Source organism: Aquarana catesbeiana, linkage group LG08 (assembly GCF_042186555.1).
Source record: "Aquarana catesbeiana isolate 2022-GZ linkage group LG08, ASM4218655v1, whole genome shotgun sequence".
NCBI classification, from domain to species: Eukaryota; Metazoa; Chordata; class Amphibia; order Anura; family Ranidae; genus Aquarana; species Aquarana catesbeiana.
The window spans coordinates 271,528,508-271,547,495 of NC_133331.1; the positions used below are offsets into that span (position 1 = coordinate 271,528,508).

At 44.5% G+C, this 18,988-nt stretch overlaps 3 protein-coding genes across 3 annotated transcripts in view; 1 reads left to right on the top strand and 2 right to left on the bottom strand.

Annotated features, from left to right (window-relative positions):
- Positions 1-18,988, top strand: part of LOC141106742 (uncharacterized) — a 168,525-nt gene that overhangs the window by 108,065 nt on the left and 41,472 nt on the right. The window lies entirely within an intron of this gene.
- LOC141105431 (uncharacterized) overlaps positions 1-18,988 on the bottom strand; it is a 101,131-nt gene that overhangs the window by 71,027 nt on the left and 11,116 nt on the right. The window lies entirely within an intron of this gene.
- Positions 2,689-7,998, bottom strand: LOC141106452 (uncharacterized). The gene is made up of 2 exons (XM_073597238.1): positions 7,867-7,998; positions 2,689-6,580 (listed from the first exon to the last, which is right to left on the bottom strand). Exon 2 carries the CDS (start codon positions 6,387-6,389, stop codon positions 5,484-5,486), a length of 906 nt encoding a protein of 301 aa, XP_073453339.1. The 5' UTR covers positions 6,390-6,580; positions 7,867-7,998; the 3' UTR covers positions 2,689-5,483.

Below are 18,988 nucleotides of genomic sequence, written 5' to 3' on the forward strand. Positions count from 1 at the left end.
GGTATGCTGATGCCTTAGGAGCTCCCTTCACTGGAACTAAGGGGCCAAGCCCAACCCCCAAAAAACACCTCCACACCATAATCCCCCCTCCACTAAATAATTTGGACCAGTACACAAAGCAAGGTCCATAAAGACATGGATGAGGGAGTTTGGGATGGAGGAACTGAACTGAGTCCTGACCTCAACCCGATAGAACATCTTTGGGATGAATTAGAGCAGAGACTGCGAGCCAGACCTTCTTGTCCAACATCAGTGCCTGACCTCACAAATGCACTTCTGGAAGAATGGTCAAACATTCCCATAGACACACTCCTAAACCTTGTCATCCCAAGGTTGTCTTCCCAAAAGAGTTGAAGCTGTTATAGCTGCAAAGGGTGGACCAACTCAATATTGAACCCTACGGACTTATGCCCCGTACACACGGTCGGATTTTCCGACGGAAAATGTGTGATAGGACCTTGTTGTCAGAAATTCCGACCGTGTGTGGGCTCCATCACACATTTTCCATCGGATTTTCCGACACACAAAGTTTGAGAGCAGGCTATAAAATTTTCCGACAACAAAATCCGTTATTGGAAATTCCGATCGTGTGTACACAAATCCGACGGACAAAGTGCCACGCATGCTCAGAATAAATAAAGAGAAGAAAGCTATTGGCTACTGCCCCATTTATAGTCTCGACGTACGTGTTTTACGTCATCGCGTTCAGAATGATCGGATTTTCGGACAACTTTGTGTGACTGTGTGTATGCAAGACAAGTTTGAGCCAACATCCGTCGGAAAAAATCCTAGGATTTTGTTGTCGGAATGTCCGATCAATACCGTGTGTACAGGGCATAAGACTGGGATGCCATTAAAGTTCATGTGAGTGTAAAGGCAGGCGTCCCAATACTTTTGGTAAGATAGTGTATATCCTCTACAACCAGGGTTGCCAACCTCCCGCAGCATTTTTTACTGACAAAAACCTGGGAAATTACTGGTGGAGCACATTTTTTACTGGCAACCTGAGAAATTTCAGAACATCTATTGAAACTAACAAAGTGAATATTTGAACAGTATAAACATGATGTGGAAACGCTGACAATACCTATAACAAAGTCATTTGCTTGATTTACACCTAAAAAGTCAGCACAGCATGAAATCATCAGCCCCTGATATTTACTGGCAGTTGTAAAAAAATCGCAGATTTTTACAAACTGTCAGTAAATTTACTGGCGGTTGGCAACCCTGTCTACAACCTTAGGCACACAGCCCCCTTTGTAGGTATCTCCCCGTTATTGAACTCCAAGTGTAGTAAGCTTAGGCCTATGGATGGGATACCATTTTTAATGCAGCAGTTGGTCGATCAGGAGTTTAGAACAGACTTTTGGAAGAGACAGCAAGCCAGTTACAGCTGCAAGTGTTTAAGGATATAGGGGATTCTTGTATACAGTTGCCATGGTTGCAACCTGAGGGCTTTAGAAAACAATGGCTTATAGGTGCCATTGAAATGAAGTTATGTAGGTCATAGTAGTATGGTAGCAAAAAGCAAAACAGTTGGAAAAATGTTTATTAAACACTAAAAAATGGAATTGTTTCTATCATGTGATGAAGACCCAGACTGTCTTTTTATTATGTATAGAACATTTAACAAAAGTTGTAGCCCCCATTACCTTACCCTTCACTTTTCTGTAGCTGTGTTGGAGCCATCAATGGGGCTGCCAATGGTGAAGACCATGTGCTCTTCACATGCAACTTTGTATCGGAGAAAGAATCTGCCTGTATGTGCTTGTGACTTTGTTTTCCCATATGCCAAACTAGCTGCTAAGGATGAGCCGAACACCCCCCCCCCCCCCACCCCCGGTTCGGTTTGCTCCAGAACTTGCGAACAGACAAAAAATTCGGAAGAACACCATTAAAGTCTATGGGACACGAACATGAATAATCAAAAGTCCTCATGTTAAAAATGCTTATATGCAAGTTATTGCCATGAAAAGTGTTTGGGGACCTGGGTCCTGCCCCAGGGGACATGTATCAATGCAAAAAAAAGTTTTAAAAACTGACGTTTTTTCGGGAGCAGTGATTTTAATAATGCGTAAAGTGAAACAATAAAAATTAAATATTCCTTTAAATATTTTGTCTGGGGGGTGTCTATAGTATGCCTGTAAAGTGGCGCAGTTTTCACGTGTTTAGAACAGTACCGCAGCAAAATGACATTTCTAAAGGAAAAAAAGTCATTTAAAACTCATTGCGGCTGTAATATACTGTCAGGTCCCGGCAATATAGATAAAAATCATTAAAAAAAAAAAGCATGGGATCCCCCCCAGTCCATTACCAGGCCCTTTGGGTCTGGTATGAATATTAAGGGGAAGCCCAAACCAAAAATAAAAAAAAAATTGCGTGGGGGGTCCCCCTAAAATCCATACAAGGCCTTTCAGGTCTGGTATGGATATTAGGGGAACCCTGCGCCAAATAAAAAAAAATGGCGTAGGGGTCCCCCCCAAAATCCATACCAGACCCTTCATATTGCCGAGACCCGACAATTCATTACAGCTGCAAAGAGTTTTAAATGACTTTTTTCCTTTCCTATATTTATTGTTTCACTTTAAGCATCATTAAAATCACTGCTCCCGATAAATGGCCGTTTTTAAAACTTTTTTTTGCATTGATACATGTACCATTGGGGCAGGACCCGGGTCCCCAAACACTTTTTATGGCAATAACTTGCAAATAAGCCTTTAGAATGAGCACTTTTGGTTTTTCATGTTAGTGTCCCATAGACTTTAACGGGGTTCCGCGGCTTTCGAATTTGACACGAACACCGCATAATGTTCGTTGTTCGCCAAACGTCTGAACAACCAAAGTTCGTCCCGAACCGTTCGCCCATCCCTACTAGCTGCCACTACCTATACCTGATCTGCCTGGGCATCAACCCTTGCCTGTATTTTAACCATGATTCTGCCTGCTGCCTGGACCCACCCTTTACCAGTTACTGATCATGTCTCTGCTTGTTGCCTAAATTGGCCTTTTGCCTGTTTACTGACCAAGTCTCTGCCTGCTTCCTGAACCAACCTCTTGCCAATTTACTAACCACATCTCTTCCTGCTGTATGGACTGACCTCTTGTCTACTGAGTGACCATGTCTTTGCCTGCTGCCAGGACTGACCTTTTGCCTGTTTACTGACCATATCTCTTCCTGCTACATGGATCAAACTCTTGCTTGTTTACTGACTGTGTCAATGCTTGCTAAATGTACAATTTACTAACCACATCTCTGCCTGTACCTGGGCCGACCTTTTGCCTGTTTACTAGCCACTTCTCTGCCTGGACTGACCTCTTGTGTATTTAGTGACCATGTCTCTGCCTGCTGCCTGGACTGACCTTTTGCCTGTTTACTGGCCATGTCTTTGCCCGCTACCTGGACTAACCTCTTGCCTGTTTACTGGCCACGTCTCTACCTGCTGCCTAGATCAACCTCTTGCTTGTTTACTGACCAAGTCCCTGCCTGCTACCTGGACTGACCTCCAGCCTGTTAACTGACCATGTCTTTTCCTGCTGCCTTGACTGACCTCCTGCCCATGTCTCTTCCTTCTGCCTGGACTGACCTCTTGCAAGCTTACTGACCACATCTCTGCCTGTTACCTGGATTGACTTCTTGCCTGTTTACTGACCATGTCCATGCTTGCTGCCTGGACTGACCCCTTGCCTATTTACTGACCACACCTCTGCCTGTACCTGGACTGACCTCTTGCCTGTGTACTAGCCACGTCTCTGCCTGGACTGACCTCTTGCCTGTTTACTGCCCATGTCTCTTCCTTCTGCCTGGACTGACCTCTTGCATGCTTACTGACCACATCTCTGCCTGTTACCTGGATTGATTTCTTGCCTGTTTACTGACCATGTCCATGCTTGCTGCCTGGACTGACCTCTTGCCTATTTACTGACCACACCTCTGCCTGTACCTGGACTGACCTCTTGCCTGTGTATTAGCCACTTCTCTGCCTGGACTGACCTCTTGCCTGTTTACTGACTATATCTCTCCCTGCTGTCTGGATCAGCCTTTTGTTTATTTACTGACCACATCCCTGCCTGTTACCTGGACTGACCTTTTGCCTCTTTACTGACCATGTGTCTGCCTGCTGCCTTGACTGACCTCTTGCCTGTTTACTGACCATCTCTCTTCCTGCTGCCTGGATTGACCTTTTTTTTGTTAACTGACCATGTCCATGCTTGCTACCTGGACTGACCTCTTGCCTTTTTACTGACCGCATCTCTGCCTGTACCTGGACTGACCTTTTGCCTATTTACGAGCCAGGTCTCTGCCTGGACCAAACTCTTGCCTGTTTATTAGCCACGTCTCTTCCTGGACTGACCTCTTGCCTGTTTACTGATCATGTCTCTCCCTGCAGCCCGAATCGACCTTTTGCTTGTTTACTGACCGCATCCCTGCCTGCTACCTGGACTGACCTCTTGTCTGTTTACTGACCAAATCTCTTCCTCCTGCCTGGATCAACCTCTTGCTTGTTTAATGATCACGCCTCTGTCTGCTTCCTAGACTGATCTGCCTGTTTACTCACCACTTCTCTGTTTGCTGCCTGGACCAATCATGTCTCTGCCTGCTGCCTGGACCAACCCCCCTGCCTGTTTAATGACCATGTCTGTGTCTGCTGCCTGCACTGACCTCTTGCACGCTTCTGATCATGTTTCTTCATACTTCCTGGACTAACCTTTTGCCATGTCCCTCTGACTACTCTCTAGCCTAGGCACCTGTAACCACCATTATTTGCAAACATCTATATCTTCCTGAGTCTCAGGTACTGTTCTGCCTATGCACAGCCTCTTGTGCTACGAGGCCAGAGAATTTGCATTGTATCATTGTATAATAAGTCCTGGGGGCAACCAAATACCAGGAGGTTTTGCCTTTAGTAGAACGAGGGCTGCTATAGGTGAAGCTACACTTGCCAGCTATATTCTCTGAACTCTTGTACAACTGGGCATTACAAGTCCTGTTTTTTCAAGGAAATCTAAAATGGAATGATCCGTGATTATCTCTAGCTCACTGGGGACAGTAGGAACATGGAACCAAGTGAAAGGCTATGTTAACAGACTTGCTTGCTTGGATATATTAAAAGAACTGAGGTATATCTTTTATGTGCTTATTCTTTAAGTGGCAGAGACATTAGATGGCAATTGGAAGCACTGGTATCACAGCAATTATTATGTCAGCATATACTCTCGTATTGTCTAGGTATGCATAGTCCTAAAAGAGGAAGAATGTACAGACACCTCATATCCAAGCCTCAAGGGAAACCAAGAGCAAATGTGTGGGAAACACCCAATGAACTACCCTATCTAGTCCTATAAGCCTTGGGTTGCTGTCAGTATCCAGACATGACGGTTCTCACCCAGTCTGGCAGCAGAGCAAATGGAGACGTGTCTGTGGTCTATCCCGAACACCCTCTTTAACAGCGATACTAGAACGAAATAGCGGCTTCTGAGTCAGCTCACTGATGTGTTCTTTCGTGTCTGGTGAGTTGTGGTCGGAACGCGAAGCACTGCCCACATTTGGGACAGGTAAATGGCTTCTCCCCAGTGTGAGTCCGATGGTGATAGATAAGGTTTGACCGGCATGTGAAACACTTGCCGCACTCTGAACAATTATAAGGTTTTTCCCCAGTGTGAATTCTCTGGTGTAACGAGAGATTGTACTGCCACTTAAAGCACTTCCCGCACTCGGAACAGGAAAAAGGCTTGTTGTCGGTGTGTGTGATCCGGTGGTTGATCAGACTTGACTGCCTCATGAACTGCTTCCCGCACTCGGTGCAGATGTAAGACTTCTCCCGGGTGTGGGTCACCTGGTGTTTGAAGACCTCTGACTTACAAGTAAAACATTTCCCACACTTTGGACAGTGGTACGGTTTCTCTCCCGTGTGAGTCCGCTGATGTCTTATCAGCTGTGATTTATATGGGAACTGCTTCCCACATTCCGAGCAAGCCATCTCTGTCCTTGGGTGGTCAGCCTGATGGGCAACAAAATCCAGGTAGTTCTCGAAGGCTGTGCCACACTTAGAGCAGTCATATGTCCTGTAGGATAGCATTGGTGGTTTCTCTTTGCCCTCGCTAGACACATTTTGCTCCTCTGGAAGACCGGTGGTTGTAGAAGTGTCCCTGCTGGCAACGTTCTCATCTTCACTTGAAGAAGTTTCATCCTTAACTTTGACGTAGATCCAATTAAGTTGTGTAGGATCTTCGGGTGCATCCTCGTTGCCAATGAGCCTGTCTTCATCTGAGCTGGGATCCTCCTTCATATGAGTAGATATGGAATTGGAGGATGGTGAAGTGTCAGAGATATATGCTTTAGTGCCTAAGTTAGGGTCCTTTTTAGTAGACCAAACTGATTGTTCCTTCATTTTGTCACCTCTATGTTGTCTAAGTTGTTCACATCCGTCTACTTCATGGTATGGGGGATCCTGTTTTACTCTTTGGGTAGGAGTGTGGTTGTGAGACTACGGGAGGTGACCTTCTGTACATGGTAGGAGTTTCTCCTTAATATGAGAAGTGATATCCAGATCATGGTTTAACTTATGGGTACTGGACAATCCTGATGGAGGAAATAAAAAATTAGAAGCATGCATAAAATATAAAGGCGTAAAAATACGAACATTACCCTGAGGGGCTGTTTAACAACAGTAAACACTTAAAGACCAGGCCTTATCTGACATTAAAAATCAGTATTTTTTTGCTAGAAAATTACTTAGAACCTCCAAACATATATATATAATATATATATATTTTTTTAGTAGGGGCCATAGAGAATAAAATGGTGGTTGTTTTGCTGGAAAATTGCTTAGAACCCACAAACATTATATATTTTTTTTGAGGTTGTAAGGAGCTCACAAAGCCAAAAGATATATAGCCAGTAACCTAGTAGGGGTAGGCACATGAACCCCTAGGCCCAAGGCTAAATAATGGGGGCATAAGGAGCTCAGGAAACCAAAGCGTACATAGCTAGCTTCCTAGAAGGTGTAGACACACGCTCCCCCCCGGGCCTGAGGCGGACTTTTGGGGGTTCAGGGAGCTCAGGAAACCAGAACGTACACAGTCAGCTTCCTAGTAGGGGTAGAAACAGGCTACCCACAGGCCAGAGGCTGACTCATGGAGGAATAGAAAGCTCAGGAGGCCAAAAGGTACACAGCCAGCTTCCTTGTAGTAGTAGTAAACACATGAACCCCCCCCCCCCCTCCAAGACCAGAGACTAAATCATGGGGGCGTAAGGAGCTCAGGAAGCCAGAATGTACATCACCAGCTTCCTAGTAGGGGTGGACACATGCTCTCCTCATATCTCATGGGGGCGTAGAAAGCTCAGGAAGCCAGGCGGTGGTATGGGGCAACGAGGAAAAAGCTCATGACTAGAGATGAGATTAGATGTCCTCCGAACCCATCTCTAGCAGATCATACGCCTTTTTTTTTTTACTCCAATGAGCTGCAGGCCACATCGTTCCCACCCCGCACCCCACTTCTTTGTTTACATGAATTGTGGAGTGGGAATGACCCGGCCCGCAGCTCACTGGAGTATAAATGAGAGGGAGTTGAGAATTTGGCTAGGGTAGGGTTCAGAGCACGCCCAAGGTCTTCTCTACTCACCACGTGTGAGATCCGCGTAGACAAGAAGTCTCTTCTTTACTGTTTATACGAGAAATTGTTCCATAAGCCCTTTGGGCAGGTACCCCCCTCCCCCATTGCTGGCCTTACCCCGGAGAACCAAAACAATTATCTGGATAAATCAATTCTCCTATCAATTAGATCATAATATTAATAATAATTCCTTAATTTATTGTCAGCACAAGACATATATAACTGAGCACTGTTGCTACACCTGGTACTCACCAGGTACTCTCCTGTCACTTCACATCTTCTACAATACATAATAAACTGCATTCAGGGTCATTTCTAGCTGTACAATGGACTTCCGGGTCAACTGACAGCACTTCCGGGTTTGCGTTCCACCAGGTGAGCATCACCATCCAGGGTGGAACGCAAACACCAGAAAGTCGGCTGAAACGCAGAGATGGAAAGCGTGCGGTCTCTGGTGGCATCTAGTGGTCAAATAACAAACTGCAGCATTGGATGGAATTGACTTTCTGGCAACTTAGTCCTTTAAAGGGTAATGTGGCCAAATTTGGGGGAAATAATTTGAATAATGATTCAATAATAAATGTTTTAGAAAATGTTATAAAATATTTTACTAAACATTTTATATATATATATATGATGTATTATTATTAAATAAATATTATAAAATATTTTAGAAATATTATAATATAATAAAAAATAATATAATTCAAACATATTATAATATATTACAAAATAATTATTATATAATATATATATTATATTATTACTATATAATTATATATTATATATTACAAAATAATAAATTACATACAGAGCTATTTACAATTCTGCCCCGCGCTACATCACTAGTCTTATCGCCAAATATCACCCCACCGTCCTCTTCGCTCCTCCTTCTGCTCTCTAGCTCCCTTGTCTCCTCCTCCCATGCTCGTCTCCAGGACTTCTCCAGAATCTCTCCCATCCTCTGGAACTCACTACCCCAATCTGTCCGGTTATCTCCTACTCTGTCCACTCTTCAGGAAAGCCTATCCTGCCTCCAGCTAGCAACCACATCTTCTACTTCACTCATCAGTTCATCTCTCACAGTCACTACCTCTTGTTTCACCAGCCCCCTCCCTCTTAGATTGCAAGCTCACAGGGGCAGGGCTCCTCTAACCCTCTTGTATTGATTTGTATTGTCGCTGTATTGTCTCCCTTTATATTGTAAAGCGCTGCGCAAACTTTTGGCGCTATATAAATCCTGTATAATAATATTATATCATAAAAGTTAGAATATTATTATATTTTAATATTTAATTATTTTATATTAATATTGTTATAATATGAATATTATAATATATAAAATATTGTATAACATAATTAAACATTTTATAAAATAAATAGTGTAAATAATAAAGTAAGTGAAATGTATTTTATTGTTACCATTATTACAATTACTTATTATTATAAAGATATTAAAAAAAAAAAAATCTTCATTTATACAAATGTATTTATTATGTTTTTATCATTTATATGATGTGTTTTTTTCTTTCTTTCTTATCACTCTATATTTTATAATTATAACTATACAGTAGGTACAAGCAGCCGCATTTGCTGGCTGCATAGGCAGGCTGCGATTCATGCAGTGATCGTTCTTAGCAAATTGTACAACCGTGCAAGACTGAAGGGAAGGCTGGAGTCCAGTTTAGGTAGCTATAGGCTGTGTTACATTATGTATGTTGGCCAGTATGTCACCGCTGCAGAGGCTTCCATCTTACCCCGATCTTCCCTCCAGGTTCTTCCTTCCAGGTTCTCCCTTCCAGGTTCGCGGACTCCGGCCATTTGACTACCCAAGCTGCGATGACGTCACTGACACACATGCGCGGAGGAGTCACGGCACGAGTATGATGTTCCTTCAGAGCACATGCACCGGTGACGTCACTAGAATATTTCCTAAACGGTGCAGGTTTAGGAGATATTCATTTTACCTAAAGGTAAGCTTTTTTTTTTTTTTATAAGCTTACCTGTAGAGAAAAAATAAACCACGACAGTTTACTACCCCTTTAATTGACCTCCTCTCTACACTGACAAGTTGAAGGGCCAGCAGAGAGCAAATCTCAAGATTTTCATAAGTGGGTAACCAAAAAATACTTTTTCCTGACTGGTGGAGTGAGTAGTGGCAAGGCTTTCTGCAGCAAAGATAACCAGAATCTTCCTATCACCCCCCCTCCCCCGCTGCAGCGAGTTACCAGTAGGGTTGCCACCTGTCCGGGATTCACCCGGACAGTTTGGGTTTGGAATCATGCATCCGGGTTTCAGACTGCCTAAAACCCGGACACCTTATTCAGACTGGACTATGACTTCCCAACAGGGTTGCTGGCTGCAGTTGTCTAAGCTGAGAGTGTCTGTTACATGCTGCCCAAAGCCAACACTAACAATTCCCCCCAAATACACACAGACTGGAGAGGAGAGACGGCTCGATCTGCATCTCTTCCTCCCGCCTCTACCCCTCTGTGTCTGTCCACACTCCAATCCCCAGGGCTTTGCCTAAGAAAAGGAAAGTGGGGGCCGAAAATTTGAAGTCCAGCAGCCTGAGACAGATCTGTATGAGAGGTGCTGACTGCCAAGGGGTGAGTGAGCTCACCATCCATCCCTGTCTGTGACTGAATGCTCCCCCTTCTCTCTCCTGCCTCTGAGTGAGTACACTAAGGTAAATCAGGTTTCTCAGAGTTCCCCTTTACACCAGAGGCCACAGTGTTCCCCCTTACATCACAGTCCTCTCCGTACATCAGAGTTCTCAGTGCTCCCCCTTAAATCAGGGTTCCCAGAGCATCCCTTATTTCAGAGTCCCCAGAGTTCTCCCTTACATCAGAGTCTGCAGAGTCCCCCCTTACAGTGAAAGGGAACTCTGCTGTAAAGTTCAGATGTAAAAGGTGAACTCTGTGGACTCTGATGTAAAGAGGGACTCTTGTTATTAACTTCATATGATTAGAAATTTTATTTATTAGCAAAATATATGTATAACAAAAATTGCTGTGTGCCGCTAAAGTGTTGGGGTTTGTCTTGAAGAAAAGGTGGCAACCCTAGTTACCAGGCTCGCTGCAGCAGAGATACCCAGAAGCCCTCTGTTTTCCTCCCACAGGCTCCAGCTGAATAGAGAGAAGTTACAAGGCTCTCTGCAGTAGAGAGATAACTAGAATCCCTGTCCCCCCCCACAGGCTCCAGATTAATGAAGAGAAGTTACAAGATTCCCAGCAGCTTAGACAAGTGGACGCCTCCCCTTTTTTCTGTAGGGCCCCAGCAGTGAAAAATATGTCACAAGAAACTTTATGGCTCAGATAACGTGTCCCTTCTTCTGCAGGCTTTGGGCTGCTGAAGTGAAAAGTCCCAGACTCTCTGCAGCTGATGTTATCAGAGTTTGCCTTTTTTTTTCTTCTCTGAAGGCTCTCAATTATTGAATTGAGGAGGCACAAACTTTTCTGTAGCTCATATGACCTAAAGCAGAATCCTGATCAGTGCAGTACAGCAGGCTCCTGATCAGTGCAGTACAGCAGGCTCCTGATCGGTGCAGTACAGCAGGCTCCTGATCGGTGCAGTACATCAGGCTTGTGATCAGTGTGCTACAGCAAGCTCCTGATCAGTGCAGTACAGCAGGCTCCTGATCAGTGCGGTACATCAGGCTCCTGATCAGTGCGGTACATCAGGCTCCTGATCAGTGCGGTACATCAGGCTCCTGATCAGTGCGGTACATCAGGCTCCTGATCAGTGCGGTACATCAGGCTCCTGATCAGTGTGGTACAGCAAGCTCCTGATCAGTGCAGTACATCAGGCTCCTGATCAGTGTGGTACAGCATGCTCCTGATCAGTGCAGTACATCAGGCTCCTGATCAGTGTGCTACAGCAGGCTCCTGATCAGTGCAGTACATCAGGCTCCTGATCAGTGCGGTACATCAGGCTCCTGATCAGTGTGGTACAGCAAGCTCCTGATCAGTGCAGTACATCAGGCTCCTGATCAGTGTGGTACAGCAGGTTCCTGATCAGTGCAGTACATCAGGCTCCTGATCAGTGTGGTACAGCAGGCTCCTGATCAGTGCAGTACATCAGGCTCCTGATCAGTGTGGTACATCAGGATCCTGATCAGTGTGGTACAGCAAGCTCCTGATCAGTGCAGTACATCAGGCTCCTGATCAGTGCGGTACAGCAGGCTCCTGATCAGTGCAGTACATCAGGCTCCTGATCAGTGTGGTACAGCAGGCTCCTGATCAGTGCAGTACATCAGGCTCCTGATCAGTGTGGTACATCAGGCTCCTGATCAGTGTGGTACAGCAGGCTCCTGATCAGTGCGGTACATCAGGCTCCTGATCAGTGTGGTACAGCAGGCTCCTGATCAGTGTGGTACATCAGGCTCCTGATCAGTGTGGTACATCAGGCTCCTGATCAGTGTGGTACAGCAGGCTCCTGATCAGTGTGGTACATCAGGCTCCTGATCAGTGTGGTACATCAGGCTCCTGATCAGTGTGGTACAGCAGGCTCCTGATCAGTGCGGTACATCAGGCTCCTGATCAGTGTGGTACAGCAGGCTCCTGATCAGTGTGGTACATCAGGCTCCTGATCAGTGTGGTACAGCAGGCTCCTGATCAGTGTGGTACATCAGGCTCCTGATCAGTGTGGTACATCAGGCTCCTGATCAGTGCAGTACAGCAGGCTCCTGATCAGTGTGGTACAGCAAGCTCCTGATCGGTGCAGCACAACTCGACCTCCGACACTTCACCTTGGGTTGAATACCATCATGTGAGATGGATGGAGACAAAAAAGGCTGAGCCTGTTTCAGGGTCCACCAGAGGCTCTAATATCAGGAGATTTGCCTGGTTCTCCTCCCTTAAATAAATTCTTTACCAATTCCTTTGGAAAACCAACTAGGGTGACAACATAAAGATGATCCCACTCCGGGCGGTCTTAAAGATTATCAACCGGCCACGGGATGCATACCTACTGGGATCCGTTCCTCCCCTTCATCACAAGGATACTATTGGGGAGAAATGCATTGAAGGAGTATCAGAGGGTCTGGCAGTGAGCGATAGTCCACAGCTTGGCTTTGTGAGTTTGAACAATTTGCAATAAAGCTTGTTGCATATCAAGAAAATGAACAGCATAAAGCAGCCTATTTGGGTGTAGGGTGACACCACAATGCAGGTAGGATAACATTGGTGTCTTAAAGGATCCTCTATTGGAATTCATGAAGACTGTAAAATGGGGAGGGGTGCCAGGCAGATCTGCCCAAAGAGGAGCAGTATGGAGGCTCAGTGGGTAGCGCTTGGACCTTGCAACACTGGGGAACTTGGTTAGAATACCAGGCAGGATACTATCTGCATGGAGTCTGCACATTCTGCCTGTGCCTGCATGGGTTTCCTCCTTGTTTTCTGGTTTCCCCTCATACCCCAAAGACATACTGGTCAACTGGCTCCTGTCTAAATTGGCCCTAGTATACGTGTGATATACGGGATTTAGATTGTAAGCTCCTAGAGGGCAGAAACCAATGTGAATGTACAATATGTAAAGCTTTGTAAACCCTTAGATATACCCAGTGAATTGACTGGCCTCAGTCGATACACAGAGATGAGACAAATCCTCTGCCATCAGTTGTACCTGTTTATCTGCTGTCTTCTCTTCTCTACAACCAGTCAAAATCCCGAATTCATACAGCTTGTCTGAGCTGTCAGAAAGCAGGGGGGCGGGGAGATAAAAGTCACACACTGCAGAGCTCAGTGAGGAGAGCTCTGAGAGCTGATTGGAGGGAAGAGATACACCATCCTTCACACAGCACACAGGAACGGAGCCGAGGCTGTCACCTTTTTCTCTTGGTGTCAAGAAAACTTGTCAGAAGTGACTCATGCTGATAGCAGATGAACGAAGCAGCAGACAGAAATGACACTTAGTGCTCTGGATTGAGACAAGTACACACTATAGAGGGATATGCTTTGTTCATAATTCATGTCTGAGGTTTACAGCCACTTTAAGCAGAGCCCCAGGCTGTCATGGTACCATGGCTACTGGGGGTCATAGACCAATCAAGAGCTGACGAGGGAGATGCCCAATCAAAGACACAAAGAAGACGGAAAGGTATATTTCCATTATATTGTAGGTCAAACACGGCTACATAAAGTCCATAGTAATAATACACAGTGGCCTTGATTTACTAAAGGGGTAGAGGCTGCTCACCTACCAAAGTGAATGTCAATACATAGTGTGAACCTGGGTGAGCTTTAAATGGGCAGTGCTTCAGCCGTGCAGCACCGGGGCACTCAGTCCCAATTCCAACCAGGACACCACCTGCATGGAGTTTGCATGCTCTTGCGTGATTTCCGGTTTTGGTTTCTTCCCACACTCCACAGACCACCAATGCTGGTAAGTTAACCACTTAAGGACCAAGCCTGTTTTTCAGACTCTGTGTTTACAAGTTAAAAACAAGTTTTTTTGCTAGAAAATTACTTAGAACCCCCAAAAATTATACATTTTTTTTTTCTAACACCCTAGAGAATAAAATGGAGGTCATTGCAATACTTTCACACCGTATTTGCGCAGCGGTCTTACAAGCGCACTTTTTTTTGGAAAAAGTTCACTTTTTTTAATTAAAAAATAAGACAACAGTAAAGTTAGCCCAATTCTTTTTTATATTGTGAAAGATAATGTTACGACAAGTAAATTGATACCCAACATGTCACGCTTCAAAATTGTGCCCGCTCGTGGAATGGCGTCAAACTTTTACCCTTAAAAATCTCCATAGGTAATGTTTAAAAAATTCTACAGGTTGCATGTTTTGAGTTATAGAGGAGGTCTAGGGCTAGAATTATTGCTCTCACTCTAATGATCGCGGCGATACCTCACATGTGTGGTTTGAACACCACTTTCATATGGGGGCGCTGCTCAAGTATGCGTTCGCTTCTGCGCGTGAGCTCATCGGGACGGGGCACTTTAAATTTTTTTTTTCTTATTTATTTTACTTTATTTTATTGATTTTAAAACTGTTTTTTTTTTTAATTGGGTCACTTTTATTCCTATTACAAGGAATGTAGACATACGTTGTAATAAAAAAATAGCATGACAGGTCCTCTTAAATATGAGATCTGGGGTCAAAAAGACCTCAGATCTCATATTTGGACTTAAATGCAATAATAAAAAAAAAACTTTTTTTTTTTTTTTTTTTTTTTTTTTTCAAATGACAAAGGCCCTTTAAGAGCTATGGGCTGTGTAAACCCAACACTTCATATTCCTGATATGTGGCTGCTGTACCATGTACTTGTATGAGAAAGTCACCTGTTCTCTTTGTATTGCTTCCATTATGTGAAATCCCTGGTGTTCCTGCCAGACCCTCTGCTTTCCTATTAACCACTTCCAGCCTCACATGTGTGGTTTGAACACCGCTTACTTAAGCGGGTGCGACCTACGTATGCGTCCGCTTCTGCACGTGAGATCACAGGGACGGGGGCACATTTTTTTTTTTATTACTGTTTATTTTATTTTTTTACTTTCCCTTTCATTTTTTTTTGTATCACTTTTATTCCTAATACAAGGAATGTACACATCCCTTGTAATAAGAATAGGGCATGACAGGTCCTCTTTATGGAGAGATGTGGGGTCTATAAGTCCCCACATCTCTCTTCTATGCTGGATAAAAAAAAACAAAAAACCTCAGGCTTTCCAGAAATAAAAACGGCAGTGTTTACATCTGCCGGCGCCAGAAGTGACGTCATGACGTCGCATTCGGCCCTTCAAGGGTCATAGAGATGGCCAGGGAACATCTGGTCCTCAGTCAGCTCTATGGTAAACTGCCACCGCCGGCCGATTCATTTTCCAGGTCCTCGATTGCACAGGAGAGAAAAGAGAAGCACAGGAGGGCGGCGAGAGGGGGGCGCCCCTAAAAGCAATCCAGCGGTTGAACAACTGCTATGATTGCTTTTACATTACAGGGAATCACCGGCTGAAAAGAAACATATTTGAATGATGGCTGCAGCTGCAGCCATCATTCAGATATCTCCACTTCAACCTACGGCCATCATATAACATCCACCTAAGGTTAAGTGGTTAAAACTGACCACACTAAGCATATTAGAGCTCAGAGTGGTCAATTCCCTAGCTATGCTGAGAACTATTTGTGCTCTCCTCCAACGATCAGACTTGTCCTGACACCCCCCCCCCCCCCTGCACAGCCATTCACTGGGAAGACCAGTGTACTGCTGTTTCCCCTCCCCCCAGCTCTTATGCAGCTGAGAACAGAGATAATGTGATCACTTATAAAAAATAAAAAAAAAGGGGGGGGGTATTTATAATGTTTTTTTTATATCTATACACAAATGTTTTGCCTTTATTTCTATTTTAAACTGAATGGTTTATTTTACAAGGTAATTGTTTACAATCACTTTAATTGGCCCTTATATTGTACGTGTATTCTGCCAGATAGGGACCTTAGATTGTAAGCTCCTTGGGGACAGGGACTGATGTGAAAGTACATTGCATAAATTGTCAAATAAATACCCAATAATAATATTAATAATAATCAAATATCCAATCATGTGCAGGGGATATGAAAAAAAAAACAGGACTGGCGCTTGCACATGATTGGGTACATAGTGTGAACACAGCTTCTCTTTATTCATTCAAGTGAACCCACCTCTTTAGTAAACCAACCCCAATGGACGGTCCTTCAAAATAAAAAGTTTATATAAATAATGAAACATGAACTTCAACTAGGCATTAATAATAGTGTTACATATTAAAAACACTATAGAACATATACTATAAAAATATATATATATATAGAATATACAAACATGCGTAAGGTTATCAGTAAAGGTTGTTCTAAAGGAAAGGCTTCCTAACTCTTCGTACACATGAGATAAAAGACGGGGTTTTCCCTTTAAACCATTCCTAATGGGTTCCATGCTGTTCAATCCAAGGCTGGCGGAGAATTAAAGGCTAGAAAAAGATTTAGGTCTTGTACAGCTGTTTCCGGGCTCAACCATATTTCCCTCTGATGGTTCCATTCAACTGGCGCGGCCATTGCAAAGCCAAATGTTGGCATTTCTCCCTGTTGATAAACTCTATAATACTGGAAAAATTCTGCGCAGGAAAGGGTCACCACTAAGGCTTTGTGGGAGGAGCAGTGAACGTTGATGGGATGCAAAGTTGAGTCAACAAACCACCATTTAGCTAAAAGTTAAAGTGTATTTAAAATAATTGTGGGTCTCATTAGTCTCACCATGACCCCAACATACAGATGCCAACCGTCCCGGATTTGCCAGGATAGTCCCACATCTTGGACTTCAGCCCCGATAATGCTGTGTCCCGGGTCATGTCCAGTGATCACAAATGTCATCCTTATTTGCGCAGTAAGTCATTGCAAAGCCAAGAGTTGGCGTTGCTCCCTGTTGATTAACTCTATACTGGAAAAATTCTGCGCAGGAAAGGGTCCCCAATGCAGCTTTGTGGGAGGAGTAGAGAACGTTGGAGGGATGCAAGAGACATGAGGTTGAGTCAACAAGCCAACATTCACCTAAAAGTTAACATGTATTTTAAGCTAAAAATATCTTCTACTTTTTGGATGGAGTGGGGAGGGATCAGGCCCCTGTTAGGTTTTGCTGGTATCCAGGGCTCCGTTAGAGAAATTAACCCTCACTTCCTGTCCTGCGGACAACAGTTTCATAAGACAGGTAGTGGAGGGATGCAAGGTTAAGTCAACAAACCACCATTCACCTAAAGGTTAAAGTGTATTTTAAGCAAAAATTTTCTTCTACTTTTGGATGGAGTGGGGAGAGATCAGACCTCTGTTAGGTTTTGCTGGTATCCGGGGGCTCTGTTAGAGAAATTTACCCTCACTTCTTGTCCTGCAGACAACAGTTTCATCAGACAGGAAGTGAGGTTAAATCTGCAACAAGGACACTGTTAGGAAAGGAACATTCGTGTGCGCAGATCTACAAATCTAATAAACCCTGCTCATGGCCGGTTAGCGGGTGCGCGTACCCTTGCATGCATTGGCACCACAAGGGCTTTTTAAACTGCACTAGTGTAGTGTGTCAGTGCAGTTTGGTCTACTACATTTCTGTGTTCCTGTTGCTTTTCTGTTGCCAACCTGATCCTGCCTCTGCCTGAAATCCGCCTGTACCGACCCTTGGCTTGTCCCTGGATTACGCTTCTGCCTTCTCCTTCTGCAAATCCGCTGTGCTGTTATCGACCTTGGCCTGACTCCTGACTACTCTTCTGCCTGCCACCTGAACCTGATCTGCTCGATAGTTGCTGACCCAGACTGTCCGACTCTGTCTTGGGCCAATCTGCACTCCAGCGAGAAACTCACCAGGCTCTCATGCCAGTCTGCGCTCCAGTATTCCCTGTCACCCTAACAGGGACTCCAAGGCGAGGACTGTAAGTGAGGCCTTCCTCAACTCTTCAGGCTCCACCACCAGGTACGTTACAGACACAGACAGAAATATAATAGGACAGGATGTTGTTTGTTGGATAATATAGACAGGACAGGAAATATGGACCCTGGATGGCAGTAAAACTGCAAAGGGATTCTAAACCCTTCCCCTCTCTATCCAGAACGAAGAAGTTTTGGCGGGACATACACTTTAAATAGCAATTGTGGGTCTCTTTAGTCTCACTATGACTCCAATGTACAGATGCCAACTGTCCCAGATTTGCTGGGATAGTCCCACATCTTGGACATCAGCCTCAATGATGCTGTGTCCCGAGCCATGTCCAGGAATCACAATGTCACCCTTAGGCCGGGTTCACATATGTGCGACCACGGTTCACAGCATGGAGTCCGGTGCGTTTCTGTTCACTGGTTCAGGTGCAAAACAGGTCTGAATTTCTGCATGAATTCACACCTGAACCGGACCCAAACACGCACAGGACCTTTTTGGAATGCGGACCGTGGTTGACCCGAACCTCTGTAAACTGGCTTCATTGAGTGCCGATTACACTCGAGAAACCCGCATCCAATTTGCACATATATGAACCCGGCCTTATTTGCACAATAACTCAATAAAGCATTCATTATGGTGATGGTGAACCGAGAGTGGGACATCCCACTAGAGGTGGGTTTTTGGCGGGCCATGCAGGTAACTGGGCAGGTCCCCCCATCACTGGCAAGCCTTAATACTATGTTGGGTCTGAGACTGAAATGTTAATAAGTATCCCCCAAGGGAAGATTTTGTCCGCCTGAAATCCATCAACCACCATGGCAAAGCTACAACATGAATGTAATGGAATTGTAGGAGGTCCACACTGAAAATATATTTTGTGAGTAAAGAAAGTCTTTGTTCTTCAGTTATTAGTACAAACCTCTGTGGGGAGACCCTATAGGCCTTCCAACCATTTTATCAAAATACATACATTG

Excerpts from the sequence above, each read along its gene's own strand:
- LOC141106452 (XM_073597238.1), bottom strand. The coding sequence starts at position 6,389 with ATGAAGGAACAATCAGTTTGGTCTACTAAAAAGGACCCTAACTTAGGC.